Raw genomic sequence first — 19933 nt, forward strand, 5'->3', positions numbered from 1 at the left:
GTGGTAATTCCAGCACTTTGGGAGGCTGAGGTGGGTGAATCACCTGAGGTCAGGAGTTCGAGAACAGCCCGGCCAACATGGTGAAATCCTGTCTCTACTAAATACAAAAAATTAGCTGGGCGTGGTGGTGGGTGCCTGTAATCCCAGCTACTTGGGGGGCTGAGGCAGGAGAATTGCTTGAACCCAGGAGGCAGAGGTTGCAGTGTGCTGAGATCGTGCCACCACACTCCAGCCTGGTCAACAAGAGTGAAACTCTGTTTCAAAAAAAAAAAAAAGAAGTCCAGCCTGGCCAACATGGCAAAACCCTGTCTCTACTAAAAATACAAAAAAATTAGCCAGGCGTGGTGGTGCACACCTGTAATCCCAGCTACTTGGGAGGCTGAGGCAAGAGAATAGCTTGAACCCCGGAGGCAGACGTTGCAGTGAGCTGAGATCGTGCCACTGCACTCCATCCTGGGTGACAGAGCGAGACTCTGTCTCAAACAACAACAACAACAACAACAACAACACCCCCAAAAAAGAAATTAGCTGGGCGTGACGGTGCATGCCTGTAGTCCCAGTTACTAGGGAAGCTGAGGCAGGAGAATCACTTGAACCCAGGAGGTGGAGGTTGCAGTGAGCCGAGACTGCGCCACTGCACTCCAGCCTGGGCGACAGAGCAAGACCCCATCTCAAAAACAATATAAATAAATAAATAAGAATGAAAGAAGGAAGAGAGAAGGAAGTTAGAAAGGAGGGCAGGCAGGCAGAAAGACAGACTGTTATTGGTTGCATAATATTGTATGTTATGTCTTGTAAGACACGTTGATTCCATTATTTTCGTGCGCTTAGCTTAATTAAGATGTGTACATTAAAGTGGCTTATATCTAAAAGAGAGGCAATAACAAATGCTAGTTAAGATGTGAACAGAAGGGAACCCTTGTACACTTTGTTGGGAACGTAAATTAGTAAAATCACTATGGAGAACAATTTGGAGGTTCCTCAAAAACCTAAAAATGGAGCTACCCTGTGGTCCAGTGATACCACCGCTGGGTATATACCCAAAAGAAAGGAAATCAGTAGGCTAGGTGTGGTGGCTCACGTCTGTAATCTCGGCACTTTGGGAGGCCAAGGCGGGCAGATCACCTGAGGTCAAGAGTTCGAGACCAGCCTGGCCAACATGGTGAAACCCCATTTCTACTAAAAATACAAAAAATTAGCTGGGCGTGGCAGTGTGCGCCTGTAATCCCAGCTACTTGGGAGGCTGAGGCAGGAGAATTGCTTGAACCCGGGAGGCAGAGGTTGCACCACTGCCGGCATGGGCAACAAGAATGAAATTCCGTTTAAAAAAAAGAAAGAAAGAAAGGAAATCAGTATATCGAAGAGATATCTGCACTCCATGTTTGCTGCAGCACTGTCCACAATAGCCAAGATTTGGAATCAACCCAAGTGTCTGTCAACAGATGAATGGATAAAGAAAATGTGGTACATATACACAATAGAGTACTATTCAGCCACAAAAAGAATGAGATCTGGTCATCTGCAACATGAATGGAACTGGAGGTTATTATGCTACATGAAGTAAGCAGGCACAGAGAGACAAACTGCATGTTCTCACTTATCTGTGGATCTAAAAATCAAAACAATTCAACTCATGGTCATAGAGAGTAGAAGGATGATTACTGAAGGCTGGGAAGGGTAGAGGGAGGGTGAGTGGGAGGTGGGGATGATTAATGGGTACAAAAAATAGAAAGAATAAGACCTACTATTTGATAGCACAACAGGGTGACTATATAGTCAATAAGAACTTAATTGTACTTTTTCTTTTTTTGAGATGGAGTTTTGCTTTGTCATCCAGGCTGGAGTGCAGTGGCATGATCTCGGCTCACTGCAACCTCTGCTCTGGGGTTCAAGTCATTCTCCTGCCTCAGTCTCCAGAGTAGCTGGGATTACAGGCGCCCACCACCATGTCCAGCTAATTTTTGTATTTTTTAGTAGAGATGGGGTTTCCTCATGTTGGCCAGGCTGGTCTTGAACTCCTGATCTCAAGCGATCCACCTGCCTTGGCCTCCCAAAGTGCTGGGATTACAGGCGTGAGCCACCATGCCCAGCCTAAATGTACATTTTAAAATAAAGAGTGTAATTGGATTGTTTGTAACTCAAAGGATAAATGCTTGAGGGGTTGGATGCCCCATTCTTCATGATGGACTTATTTCACACTGCATGCCTGTATCACAACATCTCATGTATTCCATAAATATATATACCATGTACTGACAAAAATTAAAAATTAAAAAAATTTAAAAACATAAGATGTGTAAAATCTTCAGGGTTTATTATATACTTGCTAATATTCACATTCCTTCACTGTCCACTTTTCCTTGCTCCTGAAATCAGAAAGCTGATGGAGAGTATACCTGAGTTACATAAATGTGGCCCACAACAAACACATATGTTCAACCTAAAAATGGACCATTTTATGGTTATTCATCTCTCATACATATCCTTGCAAGACTGAAGTGTTCTGTCACTAAAATTCCCAATCACAGCCCCCTTCCTAAAAGTCTCACAAAACAGATGTTACCACAAACAGAGACCAAGACCAATCACTACAACTCCTACCATGTCTATGTGGAGAGAGAAGGCTGTGGGCTTCTATTGCAAACACCCTCATACTGGGTAAAACATAACACCCTTTTAAATGAATTTCTTTCTTTCTCTTTTTTTTTTTTTTTTTTTTTTTTGAGACAGGGTCTAACTCTGTCGCCCGGGCTGCAGTGCAGTGGCGTGATCTCCGCTCACTGCAACTTCTGCCTCCCAGGCTCAAGAGATTCTCCTGTCTGAGCCTCCTGAGTAGCTGGGACTACAGGTGGCATGCCACTGCATCTGGCTAAATTTCATATATACATATTTTTTGTAGAGACAGGGTTTTGCCATGTTGTGCAGGCTGGTCTTCTACTCCTGAGCTCAGGTAATTCCCCTGCCTTGGCCTCCCAAAGTGCTGGGATTACAGGCGTGAGCCACCATGCCTAACTTTGTGTTTTTAAATTTAAATTTAAATTTTTGTTTGTAGGGATGGGGTCTCACTACATTGTCCCAGCTGGTCTTGAACTCCTGGTCTCAAGCGATCCTCCTACCTCAGCCTCCCAAAGTGTTGGAATTACAGGGTGAGCCACTGGGTCTGGCCAGAACTTTTCTTAATGATGGTTATATCTATCAACATTTTCCCACCTTAGAAATTAAAATAAACAAATTTAATTTTTTTTTGAGACAGAGTCCCATTCTATCAGCCAGTGTGGAGTGCAGTGATGCAATTTTGGCTCACTGCAACCTCTGCCTCCCAGGTTCAAGTGATTCTCGTGCCTCAGTCTCCTGAGCAGCTGGAATTACAGACATGTGCCATCATGCCCGGCTAATTTTTGTATTTTCAGTACAGACAGAGTTTCATCATGTTGGTCAGGCTGGTCTCGAATTCCTGACCTCAGGTGATCTGTCTGCCTCAGCCTCCCAAAGTGCTGGGATTACAGGTATCAGACACTGCATCCAGCTGAGAAATTTTAAAAATATTTTAACAACAAATAAACCTGTTACCTGTTAATATCAGTAACATACATTTTATGAAACATAACTCTATTGTCAAAATCAAAAAATTTAGTGGCATTGTTTTACATTTTTGTAAATATCTTTAATGACTGGCCAACTAAAAGAAAGTTGGAATTTTTTTTTTTTTTTGAGACGGAGTCTTACTCTGTCGCCCAGGCTGGAGTGCAGTGGTGTAATCTTGGCTCACTGCAACCTCTGCCTCCTAGGTTCAAGCGATTCTTTTGCCTCGGCCTCCTGAGTAGCTGGGACTATAGACACCTGACACCGCACCCAGCTAATTTCTGTATTTTTAGTAGAGACGGGGTTTCACCATGTTGGCCAGGATGGTCTTGATCTCTTGACCTCGTGATCCACCCGCCTCGGCCTCCCAAAGTGCTGGGATTACAGGCATGAGCCACCACACCCGGCCTATATATATATTTTCTGAGACAGAGTCTCGCTGTGTCGCCCAAGCTGGAGTGCAGTGGGGTGATCTCTGCTTATGACAACCTCGGCCTCCTAGGTTCAAGTGATTCTCCTACCTCAGCCTCTCAAGTAGCTGGGATTATAGGCACCCACCACCACTGCGTCCAGCCATATATATATATATATATTTTTGACAGCATTAAATGTGACTTTTTAAAGAGGGGGTGACATTTAAAAATAGAATAAAGAATAAAGCAGTGGCTCATGCCTGTAATCCCAGTACTAGGAGGGTAATCGATTGAGCCCCAGAGTTTGAGACCAGTCTGGGCAACACAGTGAGACCTGGTCTCTACAAAAACTTAAAAAATTAGCTGGGAGTGGTGGCATGTGGCTGTTGTCCTAGCTACTTGGAGGCTGAGGTGGGAGGACTGCTTGAGCCCAGAAGGTTGAGGCTGCAGTGAGCCATGACTGCACCACTGTGCTCCAGTCTGGGTGACACAGCGAGACCCTGTCTCAAAAAACGAAACAACACAAAAACACAGAAGAAAGAAACCACCCAAGACAATGGAAAAGATGAAACTATTTTATTTCATCTTTGGCCCCATTCAACCACAGTTATGATAAGGGAGACTCTCATATTTCTCTCAAAAGAAGGTATTTCTACTGTACTGGTGCTCTGCTAAGAGCATTTATTTATTTATTTATTTATTTAGACAGAGTCTCGCTCTGTCTCCCAGGGTGGAGGGCAGTGGGGAAATCTTGGCTCCCTGTACAACCTCCATCTCCTGGGTTCAAACGATTCTCCTGCCTCAGCCTCCTGAGTAGGTGGGACTACAGGTGTGTGGTACCACGCCCGGCTAATTTTTGTATTTTTAGTAGAGACGGGGTTTCACCATGTTGTCCAGGCTGGTCTCAAACTCCTGGCCTTAAGCCATCTGCCTGCCTCAGCCTCCCAAAGTGCTGAGATTACAGGCATGTGCCACCACGCCCAGCCTATGCTCTGCTAAGAGGACTACAGACACGTGGACAATGCTGGAGAGGAGAGGGCCACCAAGGGACTTGGGCACCATCACTCATCTCCTGGAATGGACCAACTGTGAGAAAGATACAGGGAAGTTCCAGGATAAAGAACACAGTGTCCATATAATCTGGCGGGAAGACAGATCATTCTAAGGATAGAAGGAATTTCAACATACCTGGGCCATGGCTTTTAGAACTATTTGACCTGCTCTGATTTCTCTGGATTCTTCTCTTGGACAAGTGCAGAGTCCTGAAAAAGCAAAATGGGGGGAGATGGGGTAACCTCTGATAAACCGAGCTTGCCTCAGCACTCCCAAATAGATGAGCTTAAAAGAATTGTACTTCCAATGTCTCGGATCTGCTTCTCCCACCTCTCCATGTCCTACCACACAAGAACTACCATTAAGAACTACAGAGTTGGCCAGGCATGGTGGCTCACGCCTGTAATCTCAGCACCTTGGGAGGCTGAGGCACGAGAATTACTTAAACCTGAAAGGTGGAGGTTGCAGAGAGCCGAGACTGCACCACTGCCCTCCAGCCTGGGCAACAGAGCGAGACTCAGTCTCAAAACAAACAAACAAACAAAAAACAAAACAACAACAACAACAACAACAAACTGCAGCATTAAGAATACCCAGTCCCTTCCTAAACAGTAAGGAACCCAAAAGCAGAAAGATGGTTTAAGGCAGATGTGCTCCAGCACTGACACAGAACCCAGGCACCACCAAGGGAGGGATTACAGCTGATGCAGTCCCCTATCTTAGTGATGCTCAACTTGGCCCTAGATGGGGCCTAAAAGGCTCCCACCTGCTCCAAATTACAGCAAGGATCTTACAACTCAGACCCACTCACTTGACCCCTAAGGATGAGGACAGCACCATCAGGCTAGGAACACAGACCATCTATGCAGGCCAAATCTTGAGTAAAAGACATCCCTAAACGAAGTCTTCTAGCTTCTCTGGGCTCAACAGGCAAAACCTCCTGGGCATCTCACTGGCTCTACTTCCTCCTTCCAAGTCCAAAATGGGACTACACCATGCATACCATAGGCTCTGTCAATGCCTCTAGCCCCAGCTAGACTCACCAGACAGGAGCAAGAAAGCCTCAGTAATACAGGCATCTTGCTTGCATACCCGCACATCCAGAGTACTGCCCTCCATGGGAAGTCAATTTCTAGAAGCCTCTTGGCCCAGCACTCTTTATTTCTCATCTGAGCCCTCCCTACTGCTTTCATTCTTTTTTAAGACTAGACAGCTGGGCGCGGTGGCCCACACCTGTAATCCCAGCACTTTGGGAGGCCAAGGCGGGTGGATCACCTGAGGTCGGGAGTTCTAGACCAGCCTAACCAACATGGAGAAACCCCGTCTCAACTAAAAGTACAAAAAATTAGCGGGGCGTGGTGGCACATGCCTGTGATCCCAGCTACTCGGGAGGCTGAGGCAGGAGAATTGCTTGAACCCGGAAGGCAGAGGTTGTGGTGAGCCAAGATTGCACCATTGCACTCCAGCCTAGGCAACAAAAACAAAACTCTGTCTCAAAAAAAAAAAAAAAAAAAAGTACAGTAGTGAGAAGAGGGGGAAGAATAGAACAAGGAGTTCAATTCATAACTGACTGTGAACAATCAATGGAGATAACTCACTACCTTCCGACCATCTACTGCTTTTCTGCAGAACATCACTTCCCCATTGACTGTGAGGCTGGCAGTTGCTGAGTCTGAAGTCCTGTGAATGGTACACATCTCAAGGGAATTCTCGAGAAGTCAGAGTTTTAAGGAGGGTTCTTTTTTCCTTTTGAGACAGGGTCTCACTCTGTTGCCCAGGCTGGAGTGCAGAGGTGCGATCTCAGCTCACTGCAACCTCTGCCTCCCAGGTTCAAGGGATTCTCCCGCCTCAACCTCACGAGTAGCTGGGAGTACAGGTGCACGCCACTACACCCAGCTGATTTTTTGTATTTTTAGTAGAGACGCAGTTTCACCATGTTGGCCAGGCTGGTCTTGAACTCCCCACCTCAGGTGATCCGCCCATCTTGGCTTCCCAAAGTGTTGGGGTTAGCAGGGTATGAGCCACCGTGCCTGGCCTAACAAGGGTATTAAATCTGATCTAATTAGAGGTCCAAGAAGCTTCCTGTAGGGGGTGTGTCAAAAGAAATACTTTTTTTTGTGTGTGTGAAATGGGGTTTCACTCTGTCACCAAGGCTGGAGTGCAGTGGCACAATCTCAGATCACTGCAACCTCTGCCTCCCATACTCAAGCGATCCTCCCACTTCGGCCTCCCAAGTAGCTAGGACCACAGGCATGCACCACCACGCCTGGCTAATTTTTGCATTTTTGGTACAGATTGGGTTTTGCCATGTTGGCCAGGCTGGTCTTGAACTCCTGAGCTCAACTGATCTGCCCACCTAGGCCTCCGAAAGTGCTGGGATTACAGGTGTGAGCAACCGAGCCCAGCTAAGGAAGACTAACTTAATCAATGGGGATGGTGTCAAGAAAACTTTTCTGTAAAATGTAGAATAGGAATTGGGTTCTGAAACCTCAGGGAAGTTTAATAGGCAAAAAAGGGACAGAGAATATTGTGAGTAGAGTGAAATTCAGTGGCAAAAACACTGGACTGAAAGCAAATGGTGTATTTGGGAGACTGAGAATGATTTGGAATGAGTTGTGTAGTTTGAAGAAAGGTCTAGACCAGTGCTGTCCAAAGAACGTTCTGTGATGATGGAAATCTTCAAATCCGTGCTGTAAATATTGTAGTCATAGGTGGCTACTGAGCATACGAAATGTGGCTAGTATGGCTGAGAAACTAAACTTTTTATTTTATTTTAATTAATCTAAATTTAAACTTAATTAGCTCTAGAATCTAGAGGCAGATAATGCTGGAGATGACATCAGGGGTTAGAAAATGAAGGTGTATAGGCCAGGTGTGGTGGCTCATGCCTGTCATCCCAGCACTTTGGGAGGCCGAGGTGGGCCGATCACCTGAGGTCAGGAGTTTGAGACCAGCCTGACCAACATGGTGAAACCCCGTCTCTACTAAAAATACAAAAATTAGCCAGGCATGGTGGTGCATGCCGGTGTCCAGCTACTCGGGAGGCTGAGGCGAGAGAACTGCTTGAACCTGGGAGGAGGAGGTTGCAGTGAGCCAAGATCGCACCACTCCACTCCAGCCTGGGCCACAGAGCGAGATTCTGTCTCAAAAAAAAAAAAAAAAAAGAAAAAAGGAAAGAAAATGAAGATGTATGAATGAAAAAACTATGAGGGCAAGGACCAGTGGGTCTGATCATCACTCTAACCATCATTCTTGCCACAGTGTCTGGAGGACATAGGTGACCAATAAATACAGGCTGATGCATAAAAGTTAGGTTCTTTGGGAAGCTGAGGTATGTCGATCGCTTAAGCCCAGGAATTTGAAACCACCCTGGGTAACATAGTGAGCCCTCATCTCTATTTTTTTAAAAAAGGTAGGTTTTCAGCCGGGCACGGTGCCCATGCCTGTAATCCCAGCACTTTGGGAGGCTGAGGCAGGTGGATCACCTGAAATCAGGAGTTTGAGACCAGCCTGGCCAACATGGTGAAACCGCGTCTCTACTAAAAATACAAAAATTAGCTGGCATGGTGGTGGGCACTTGTAATCCCAGCTACTCGGGAGGCTGAGGCAGGGAGAATTGCTTGAACTCAGGAGGCAGAGGTTGCAGTGAGCCGAGATCGCGCCATTGCACTCCAGCCTGGGGAACAGAGTGAGCCTCTTTCTCCAAAACGAAAAAGAAAGAAAAAGTAGGTTTTCACTTATTAATGAAATGGAAGGCAACCTAAGAATTTAAAGACAGCAATGACAGGACAAATATGGCCAGGTTATTTTGGAGAGGTGTAACCTTGGAGTCAGAAAGATTGACTGAGAGGTACTTGTACTTTTTCAGGCAAACAAAGAGGGCCTGACCCAGGACACTGGCAGCAGAAAAGAGGAGGAGGGAGATGAATTCAAAATGTAGATGAGATTAAATCAACAGTCTCTGGCATCTGATAGATATGGAGGCAGAGAAAAGGAAGTCAGAATTCTTTCATATTTACTGGGCTTCTATGTCAACTGGCACTGTTCTAGGAACGAGGAAAGAAAATAATTCAAGTCCCTATCCCAGTTGATCTCACATTCTGGTTTTTTTTTTTTTTTTGAGATAAAATCTTGCTCTGTCACCCAGGCTGGAGTGCACTGACGGGCTCTCGGCTCACTGCAACCTCCACCTCCTGGGTTCAAGCAATTATTTTGCCTCAGCCTCCCAAGTAGCTGGAATTACAAGCATGCACCATCATGCTCTGCTAATTTTTGTAACTTTTGTAGAGACGGGGTCTTGTCATGTTGGCCAGGCTGGTCTTCAACTCCTGCCTCAAGTGATCTGCCCACTTCAGCCTCCCAAAGTGCTGGGATTACAGGTGTGGGCCATTGTGCCTGGCTGGATCTCACATCCTATGGGAAGAGACAACCAACACACACTGACATACGGAGATAGATGGGATTGAGGGCTGGGCACAGTAGCTCACTCCTGTCATCTCAGCACTTTGAGGGACCAAGGCAGGAGGATAATTTGAGGCCAGGAGCTCAAGACCAGCCTGGGCAGCAAAGTAAGACCCCCATCTCTACAAAAAATTTGAAGAAAAAAAAAAAGAAAAAAGATGAGATGTGAGTATTCAGGGTGGTATGGCCATAGACATGATATTGATGTTCCTAATTATATGTCAGGTGGGGCCGGGCACAGTGGCTCATGCCTGTGATCCCAGCACTTTGGGAGGGTGAGGCACATGGATCACTTGAGGTCAGAAGTTCTAGACCAGCCTGGCCAACATGGTGAAATGCCGTCTCTACTAAAAATACAAAAAATTAGCTGGGTGTGGTGGCGCACGCCTGTAATCCCAGCTACTCAGGAGGCTGAGGTGAGAGAATCACTTGAACGCAGGAGGAAGAGGTTGTAGTGAGCTGATATTGTGCCACTGCACTCCAGCCTGGGCAACGGAGTGAGACTCTGTCACAAACAACAACAACAACAACATACGTATATATATATGTCAGGTGGCAAATGTCCTACAGATAAAAACAAAGAAGATTAAGGGGAGAGGGAGTTTTGGAGGAAGAGAGGGTGGTCTGAGAAGGTGACAGGTAAGCACAGCCTGAATGGATGAGTGAGAAATGCAGATATCTGGGGAAGTGCATGCCTCGCACCACGAGCAGCAATTGCAAGGGTCTGAAGGCAGGAGCAGGCTTTCCTCGATCAACAAGAGGAAGGAGACAAGGGCAGCTGGGATGGAACGTGCGAGAGGAAGAGGGTCAGAGAGAGAGCTAGAAGCCAGATCACAAGGAGCTTGTAAGCCACTGTAAGAACTTTGGATTTTATTCTTGAGGAAAACAGGAAGGTACGAAACTTTTAAAGCCAAGGAATGGCATAATCTGATTTATATTTAAAAGGGGCGGGGCACAGTGGCTCACGCCTGTAATCCTGGCACTTTGGAAGGTCAAGTTGGGCGGATCACCTGAGGCCAGGAGTTAGAGACCCTAACAACAGAAGCCCTGTTTCTACTAAAAATACAAAAGTTAGCTGGGTATGGTGGTGAGCACCTGTAATCCTAGTTACTCGGGAGGCTGAGGCATGAGAATTGTTTGAAGCCAGGAGGCGGAGGCTGCGGTGAGCCAAGATCGTGCCACTGACGCCAGCCTGGGTGACAGAGAGAGACTCCATCTCAAACAAAAAAATAATAAATAAAATAAAATAAATAAATTTTCAGAAAAATAGCAATAATTTTTGATAAATGTGCAAAGGGTATATACATGGGAAATTCGCTAAATAATAAAGTGGCCCACCAACTTATCAAACATTCTTAAACCTCCTTAGTAATGAAGGGGATGAATGTTAAAAGCAATAAGGAAATACTATTTTATAGTTATCAATTTGGCAAAGATTTAAAAGATGGATGATATTCCACACTAGCATGATGCGAGGAAATGGACACAGGCGGTAAGCTATAGATGGTGTCAACTTCCAACAAGGCAACATTAGCAGAAATTAAACCACACATGCCCCTGATCAAGCAATTCCAAGTCTGAAACCCTATCCAAAAAAAAAATTTTTTTTTTTTTTGAGACAGAGTCTCGCTCTCTCGCTCACGCTGGAGTGCAGTGGCGCCATCTCGGCTCACTGCAAGCTCCGCCTCCCTGGTTCACGCCATTCTTCTGCCTCAGCCTCCTGAATAGCTGGGACTACAGGCGCCTGCCACCACGCTTGGCTAATTTTTTGTATTTTTAGTAGAGACAGGGTTTCACCGTGTTAGCCAGGATGGTCTTGATCTCCTGACCTCGTGATCTGCCCGCCTCAGCCTCCCAAAGTGCTGGGATTACAGGCGTGAGCCACCGCACCCTGGCCAACCCTATCCAAAATATTAACGTGTGTGGAGTATATGATGGAGACACAGTTGGCAAAGGAACGGTGAATTTAAAGAAAACTTCAATATCTAGGAAAGAAGATTAAATAAATAAGTAAACTATAGTGTATCCATATAGTGGAAACACTTTCACCATAAACAAAATGATACATATCTTTATTTGTTGACGTAATGATGTAAAATAAATAACATTAGGTGAAAAATGTAGGTTACAAAACAGCAAGTGTAGTGTAATCCTATTCTTACGGGAAAAATATACATATGTACACATGTATGCTTGTGTATATGCAGCATAGAACATAGACTAAAAAGGATTTTCAATTAAATTTTATATTTGTCTCTAGGTTATATAGTTATGGGGGATCTTTGTTTTTTTCTGTATTTTCAAGGTTTTCCCTAAAGCGCATGCGCACACGTGTGTGTGTGTGTGTGTGTGTGTGTGTGTGTGTGTTTGAGACCGGGTCTCACTTTGGTGGGGTGCAGTGGTGTGATCTCGGTTCACTGCAACCTCCACCTCCCAGGTTCAAGCAATTCTCCTGCCTCAGCCTCCAGAGTAGCTGGGATTACAGGTGCGCACCACCATGCCTGACTAATTTTTGTAGTTTTAGTGGAGGTGGGGTTTCACCATATTGGCCAGGCTGGTCTCGTGGACCAAGGTAGACTCAAGTGATCACCCGCCTCTGCCTCCCAAAGTGTTAGGATTACAAGTGTGAGCCACTGTACCCGACAAGCATATATTCTATAGCAATAAGTAATACAATTAATCCTCCTCAACAGGGGGGTTGGATTATAAAAGGAGCTATGAATGGAGTGATTCATGAATGGCAGTGAGGTGCCTTTGGGAACCTGCATACTGAAGGGGAGCTTGATTTTCTCTGTGCTAAAGCCTTTGGGGGCGTGTCCTGGCTCACGCAGAGGAGGTGACCTTTCATCTGAAAGGCTTCCAGCTTCCTCAGTCCCCTCGCTCACTTGTGCACGGGCTCCTTGTCAACCCTCTTTCCACAGTCCAGGGATGTCCTCCTTGCTCCAAAAAGAAATCACATCTAATTTACAGAAGCAACTTCCTACATATAGAAAAAGAAATGGGTCGGCCGGGCGCAGTGGCTCACGCCTGTAATCCCAGCACTATGGGAAGCCAAAGTGGGCGGATCATGAGGTCAAGAGATTGAGACCACCCTGGCCAACACGGTGAAACCCGGTTTCTACTAAAAATACAAAAATTAGCCAGGTGCAGTGGTTCATGCCTGTAGTCCCAGCTATCCGGGAGGCTGAGGCAGGAGAATTGCTTGAACCCGGGAGGCGGGGGTTGCAGTGAGCTGAGATCGCACCACTGCACTCCAGCCTGTCGCAAGACTCCGCCTCAAAAAAACCAAACAAACAACAACAAAAAGAAAAGAAAAGAAATGGGTCTTAGCCAGTGTGGAAGACATTACTAATGTTTCACCATTATCCAGTTTTGGGCACACAGAAAATGACATTTTTCAGCCCCTTGCACTTAGGTAGGGCCATGCACTGCTCTAGCCAATGAAATTTCAGCTGAGGTGATAAGTGTCACTTCAGTTAGAGACAGAAACCAGAAAGACTGCACAATCCTCCAATTTTTCTCTTCACACACGCGGTGACCATCTGTTTTTCAAATGATGCAGCTAAGGGTGGCGGGCCTTCTTTGGTGTGGAACCCTGTCTCTGCTGATCCACACCGGGCATGTACATGAGCAGAAATAAAATGTTACTCTGTAAGCCACTGAGATTCAGGGGTTGTTTGCCACCACAGCATAACTTAGCCTGTCCTAACCAGTACACAAATTAGGCTATACTTTGACTAGATAAAAATTCAGACTCAGATGCTTGGTCAATATGAGAAAGAGCAATTTTTAAAAAGAGGAAGCTTCAGAAATAAGAGCAGAGCTGTCCAATTCCAGCTCTATATGTCTCAAAGGGATTTTTCACAAACCCATAATGTGAAACAAAATGTGAATTATGAGTTACAGGACAATTTTTTTTTTTTTTTTTTTTGGCGGGGCGGGGACAGGATCTCACTCTCATCCAGGCTGGAGGGCAGTGGCGCAATCACAGCTTCTGCCTCCTGGGCCAAGGTGATTCTCCCACTTCAGCCTCCCAAGTAGCTGAGACCACAGGCACGCCACTATACCTGGCTAATTTTTAAATTTTTTGTAAAGACAGGGTCTCAATATGTTGCCCAGTCTGGTCTTGAACTCCTGGCCTTAAGTGATCCTCCCACTTCAGCCTCCTAAAATGCTGGGGTGAGCCACTGTGCCCAGCCTACAAGTTGATTCTGACCCAGCAAAACCATGCTGTTTTAGAGCTCTAACATCAAAACTTTGTACAAATCCTTCTGGAAAGTTGAGCCATCTCTACACCACCTAGTAAAACTTGAAGCTACGTGACTAAATGTTCCCTGTCTCTGCAATTCACAGACATCCTTTATGGCCCGGGATCCCACATCACAAGGGCCTGGGCTCAGGGGCTGGGAGAAGTTGGCCAAGTTATGGGAGCCAGACAGGTACAGGAATCTCCATCTTAACCTTAGTAATCTCTTCCTGAAAAAACAACCACTCTGAGTAAAAACTCTAGCAAAAGCCTTTGTCCCAATGTTTTTATTTTTTATTTTTTTGAGATAGGGTCTCATTCTGTCACTCAGGCTGGAGTGCAGTGGCATGATCACAGCTCATTGCAACCTTGACCTCCCAGACTCAAGAGATTCTCCTACCTCAGCCTCCTAAATAGCTGGGACTACAGGTGTGCATCACTGCATCTGGCTAGTTTTTAATTTTTTGTAGAGGTGGGGTTTCGTCATATTGCCCAGGCTGGTCTCAAACTCCTGGGCTCAAACAATTCTCCCACCTCGACCTCCCAAAGTGCTGGGATTACAGGCGTAAGTCACTGCACCCTAAAATGGTAAATTCTTTCTTATGTTTATTTAACCATAAAACCAAGAAAGTAACATTATTGGTTACTGAAATAGGTTAAGTGGGAACTGGGTAGAAAGAACAAAGAACGGGGGCCGGGCGCAGTGGCTCACACCTACAATCCCAGCACTTTGGGAGGCCGAGGCGGGCGGCAACTTGGTGAAAGCCCATTTCTACAAAAACACAAAAATTAGCTGGGCATGATGGAGGATGCCTGTAATCCCAGCTACTCGGGAGGCTGAGGTGGGAAAATTGCTTGAACCCAAGAGGTGGAGGTTGCTGTGAGCCGAGATTGCGCCATTGCACTCTAGCCTGGGTGACACAGCAGGACTCCGTCTCAATAAAAACAACAACAACAAAAAAAAACAATGGGCAATGGGATTGGGAGAGAAGAAATGATGGAGGAGTGCCTCAGTAAATCCTTTTGTCTGATTCTGACTTTTAAAACAATGTGATTGTTTCACATACTCAGAAAAATCATTAAATTCAACCAGGTTGTGAGGGGAACCCAAAATAAAATATAAACAGTGATAAATGAACCATCTATATTACACATAAATATTATGAATACGAAGGGTTTAGGGAAGAAAGTAGTTTTAGAAAACTGTATTTTCACTATATACTGTAAGACTAAAGACAAAAAGAACTGTATGGTACGTGGAAGTCAGCAATTCTTAAATTACTTTTTACACAGGACTGAGCAAATATATTTATATATATTAATATATATATAATGGCTAATAAATAAATCACATTATGGTTAACGTGAGCCACATTTTTCAATGTCAAAGAAAGGAGTTACAAAAAGGGAAATGGAGGCAAGACATGGTGGTTCACATCTATAATCCCAGAACTTTGGGATGCTAGGGAAGGAGTATCACTTGAGGCCAAGAGCTTGAGACCAGCTTGGGAAAATAGTGAGACCCTTGTCTCTACAAAAAATCTTAAAATTATATTTAAAAAAAGGGAAATGGAGGTCAGGGTGGTGGCTTATGCCCGTAATCACGGCACTTTGGGAGGTGGAGGCAGGAGGATCACCTGACGTCAGGAGTTTGAGACCAGCCTGACTACCATGGCAAAAACCCGTCTTTACTAAAAATACAAAAAAAATTAGCTGGGCGAGGTGGTGGGCACCTGTAATCCTAGCTACTCGGGAGGCTGAGGCAGGAGAATTGCTTGAACCCGGGAGGTGGAGGTTGCAGTGAGCCGAGATGGCACCATTGCACTCCAGCCTGGGGAAGTAAAATTCTGTCTCAGAAAAAAAACAAAACAAAACAAAACAAAAAACTGGAAATGGAGAGAAGGCTAGAATGAACCCTGTGGTGTTGCACTGAAATTGGAGATACTATATGAACTCATGAATTATTTGTATATACATACATATAAACATATTTCATAGCTGAGAGAACCTAGAAGCAATGACATCTCAGAAGCAATGAAGATACCTAACCTTGGTTTCAAAAAATCATTTTTTTTTTTTTTCCTGAGACAGGGTCGTTTCATCACCCAGGCTGGAATGCAGTGGTGTAATCTTGGCTCGCTGCAACCTCCGCCTCCCGGGCTCAAGCAATCCTCCCGCCTCAACCTCCCGAGTAGTTGGGACTACAGGTACTCGCCACCACACCTGGCTGAAAAAAATCATTTTCTAATAAAAGGAACCAATGGTCCCTGGGAAATCTGTAGATTCCAGGACTGGGGCAGGGAAAGTACCATATCAATGTGGAACACCTTGCAGTGCCAGAAAATAAATAATAAAAATAGTAAATAAAGAGGCTACATTGAAAGGACACAGAAATTGACTTGAAGGGGCTCCCAGTGGCCAAATGTGTGATAACTTGAGCAAAAAAAAAATGATAGCAATGAATATATAACCTATAGAATAAAAGAAATTATAACCTATAGAAGAAATTCCAGTCTATACTTATAGAAATAATTTAGTAAATAAATAAATGGGAAAGAAGAAAAATATCTTTCTAACAGTAAGATTCTAATTAATAAGGCCAGGCGAGGTGGCTCACGCCTGTAATCCCAGCATTTTTGGAGGCCAAGGTGGGCAGATCACCTGAGGTCAGGAGTTCGAGACCAGCCTGGCCAACATGGTGAAATCCCATCTCTACTAAAAATACAATTATTAGCCAGGCGTGGTGGTGTGTGCCTGTAATCCCAGAAACTTGGGAGGCTGAGGCAGGAGAATCGCTTGAATCCAGGAGGCAGAGGCTGCAGTGAGCCGAGATCATGCCACTGCATTCCCAGCCTGGGCAACAAGAGCCAAACTCCAACTCACACACACACACACACACACACAATTCTAATTAATACACATAGAAGTGGCCGGGCGCGGTGGCTCACGCCTGTAATCCCAGCACTTTGGGAGGCCGAGGTGGGTGGATCACGAGGTCAGGAGATCGAGACCATCCTGGCTAACACGGTGAAACCCCATCTCTACTAAAAATACAAAAAATTAGCCAGGCGCGATGGCGGGCACCTGTAGTCCCAACTACTCGGGAGGCTGAGGCAGGAGAATCGCATGAACCAGGGAGGCGGAGCTTGCAGTGAGCCGAGATCGCGCCACTGCACTCCAGCCTGGGTGACTCCATCTCAAAAAAAACAAAAAAAAAAAAAAAGAAGAAGAAAAAAATAAACATAGAAGTGATGATGGAAACAAACCCCAAAACCCCACCATTTGACAAATAGCTGGTAACAACTTTTTCAGGCAAGCGTCATCAATGGATAAGACTAATAGATGAAAGTAGGATAAGAAAAGGGATATTCACATAGGCTTAAAGTATTTCTTCACAAGACATGTATCAATTATAATGGGCAAAACAGTGACTTTGCAGCAGAGAAATCTGGCAATCACTGTCTTAACCAAGCGGTTAAAATTAATACCACTCATAGTGTAACAAATTGACCTCGTGGGTCCCTGGCATGATGCGCTGAGAAGGGTATGTCACTTTTGGAGTATTCTTGCTCCAAAGGCAGAATCTGAATTTAATCAACAGGAAATATCATACAATCCCAAAGAGAGGAACATTCTACACTGCAGACTCTACAAAACAAATGGCCAACATGGTGAAACCCTGTCTTTACTAAAAATACAAAAAATTGGCTAGGCGTGTCAAAGGAGTTACAAAAAGGAAAATGGAGACCAGACATGGTGGTTCACATCTCTAATCCCAGCACTTTGGGATGCTGAGGGAGGAGGATCACTTGAGGCCAGGAGTTCAAGACCAGTCTGGCCAACATGGTGAAACACCCCCTTCCCCAGTCTCTACTAAAATTACAAAAAATCAGCTGGGCGTGATGGCATGTGTCTGTAATCTCACTTCTCAGGAGGCTGAGGCAGGAGAATCGCTTGAGCCCGCAAGGTGGAGGTTGCAGTGAGCTGAGATCACAGCACTGCACTCCAGCCTGGGTGACAGAGCGGGACTCTGTCTCAAAAAAAAAAAAAAGAGAGTAAATGGGAATTCTATTTTTGTAACATTTTAAAGTCTTAAATTAATTCAAAATGAAAAGTAAAGAAAAAAATTTAAAAGAACATGAAGTATGCAGGGAGGATACAGGCCTTCCAGTCCATCTCCAAGGCATCCAGTAAATTACTCCTGTGGCAAATACTGGAGAGCAGGTTACTTTGGTAGGGGTGAGGGTGGTGGTGGGGTGGTGGTGGGGTGGTTCTGAAGTTTCAGAAGGAAAGAAAAGCATGTCCTGAAAAACAAGGATTTCAGGGATATAAGAATAAAACCTGATGTACTTGAACTTGGCACCTTTCTTGGAGAAGGGTTAAGAGCAAGGAATCATGAACAACCAGGTCATTTTTGAACCACCATCCCCCTTCCCTACCATACAGGGGAGTGTGGTCAGAGAAGACCAGGCATCTGCCTAAATCCAGTGTCACTCAGAAAGGCTGAGGTCACTATTGTCCAGGGCCAGAATCTGTCCTAACTTCAAAGGTTCTGCATGGGTCAAGCACTAGAGTCACTGGCACACTTGGTGCTGCGCATACAGTCAGTGTCACACAAACATAAACACACATCCACTCTTTTATTTTTTTGAGACAGGGTCTCGCTCTGTCACCTAGGCTGGAATGCAGTGGCTCAAACACGGCTCACTGCAGCCTTGACCTCTCAAGCTCGAGAGCCTCCCACCTCAGCTTCCCGGGTAGCTGGGACCACAGGTGCGGGCCACCACATTCAGATAATTTTTAATTTTTTGTTTGTTTTTGAGACGAAGTCTCGCTCTTGTCCCTCAGGCTGGAGTGCGATGGCACGATCTCAGCTCACTGCAACCTCTGCCTCCTGGGTTCAAGCGATTCTCCTGCCTCAGCCCCCCGAGCAGCTGGGATTACAGGCACCTGCCACCATGCCCAGCTAATTTGTGTATTTTTAGTAGAGACAGGGTTTTATCATGTTGGCCAGGCTGGTCTAGAACTCCTGACCTCAGGTGATCCACCCGCCTCGGCCTCCCAAAGTGCTGGGATTACAGGTGTGAGCCACCGTGCCAGCCATTAATTTTTTTTTTTTTGTACGGGCCAGGCTGGTCTCGAACTCCTGGGCTCAAGTGATCCTCCCACCTCGGCCTCCCAAAGGGCTGATGTGAGCCACCACACCCGGCCCTACATCCACTCTTGAGACACAGGACACAATCACAGACACCTCTATACCTTTCCAGTCACAATACCTTTCCAGTCACATCACACACCCGCTAAGACACACTCAGTCACACAATCTACTCTCCACTGTGATACAGTTACTCCCGTATAGTCACAAGCCCCACACATCAACACCCACAAATGCCTCATATAGTCACAGTCACACACCCACTCAGGGGACACACGCCATCACTGGTACTTTACGGCACCCAGTCACAACTGAACTTTCACTGTGGACATACACACAGTCACACTCACACAAGCAACCCACACAAGCAGTGGCACCCCACTCCCGCATACACAGCACCACACACATACACACAAACACACACACCAAGGGACACAGGAATATACAAGCGGCGTCACCACACGGTCACAGGCACAGGCAATTGCACACGGCCACAGTGTCACGCAACCAAAACCACGCACCCACCTTGGAGACACGAATCACAACCGCACACCCGCAGTGGTCACACAGTCACAACTGTACTCACACCCCAGGAACAGGGCGAACAGGCCACATATACAACGGGGACACACGCAGTATCACCCCCGGTCCCAAGGACCCTGCACCCCGATACTCTCTATCACACATGGTTAGACAAAAACCACCAGACAGACACCCTGGAGACAGGCGGTTACACGTGCACAGTTGCAGACACCCACACCCAGCCACACAGCCACAAAGACACATTCAGAACCGCGCATCCGCAGCCAGCTCCCGCCTGCGCGCACAGATCCGAGGATCCGGACACGCCCCAGCCCCGCCCAGGACTCCCAGACCCCTCACCTTCTGCCTCCCCTGGTCGCGTCCGGGTCCTTGCGAAGCTAACTAGCTCGCCACGACGTCAAGAACGACGTAACGTCAGGCCGCTGTGGGCTCTGGGAATTGTAGTCCAGAGCCAGATAGGCCACGGACAAAATGGCGTTC

The 19933-nt window shown here is 45.9% G+C and overlaps 1 protein-coding gene across 3 annotated transcripts in view; it reads right to left on the reverse strand.

The window, feature by feature from the left end:
* The window catches only part of ZNF565 (zinc finger protein 565), a 37436-nt gene that overhangs the window by 17175 nt on the left and 328 nt on the right, over positions 1-19933 (reverse strand). Inside the window, exons 1-2 of one of the 3 annotated variants that reach the window (XM_009232491.4) lie at positions 19793-19882; positions 5184-5257 (exon numbers count right to left, since the gene is read on the reverse strand). In XM_009232491.4, the coding sequence (XP_009230766.3) occupies positions 5184-5192 (9 nt within the window). In that variant the 5' untranslated portion in view covers positions 5193-5257; positions 19793-19882. Of the gene's footprint in view, positions 1-5183; positions 5258-19792; positions 19883-19933 lie in introns of those variants that run through there. The other 2 variants (XM_024237019.3, XM_054540231.2) reach the window with 2 other exon arrangements.

The sequence above is a fragment of the Pongo abelii genome, chromosome 20, assembly GCF_028885655.2.
Source record: "Pongo abelii isolate AG06213 chromosome 20, NHGRI_mPonAbe1-v2.0_pri, whole genome shotgun sequence".
Lineage (NCBI taxonomy): Eukaryota > Metazoa > Chordata > Mammalia > Primates > Hominidae > Pongo > Pongo abelii.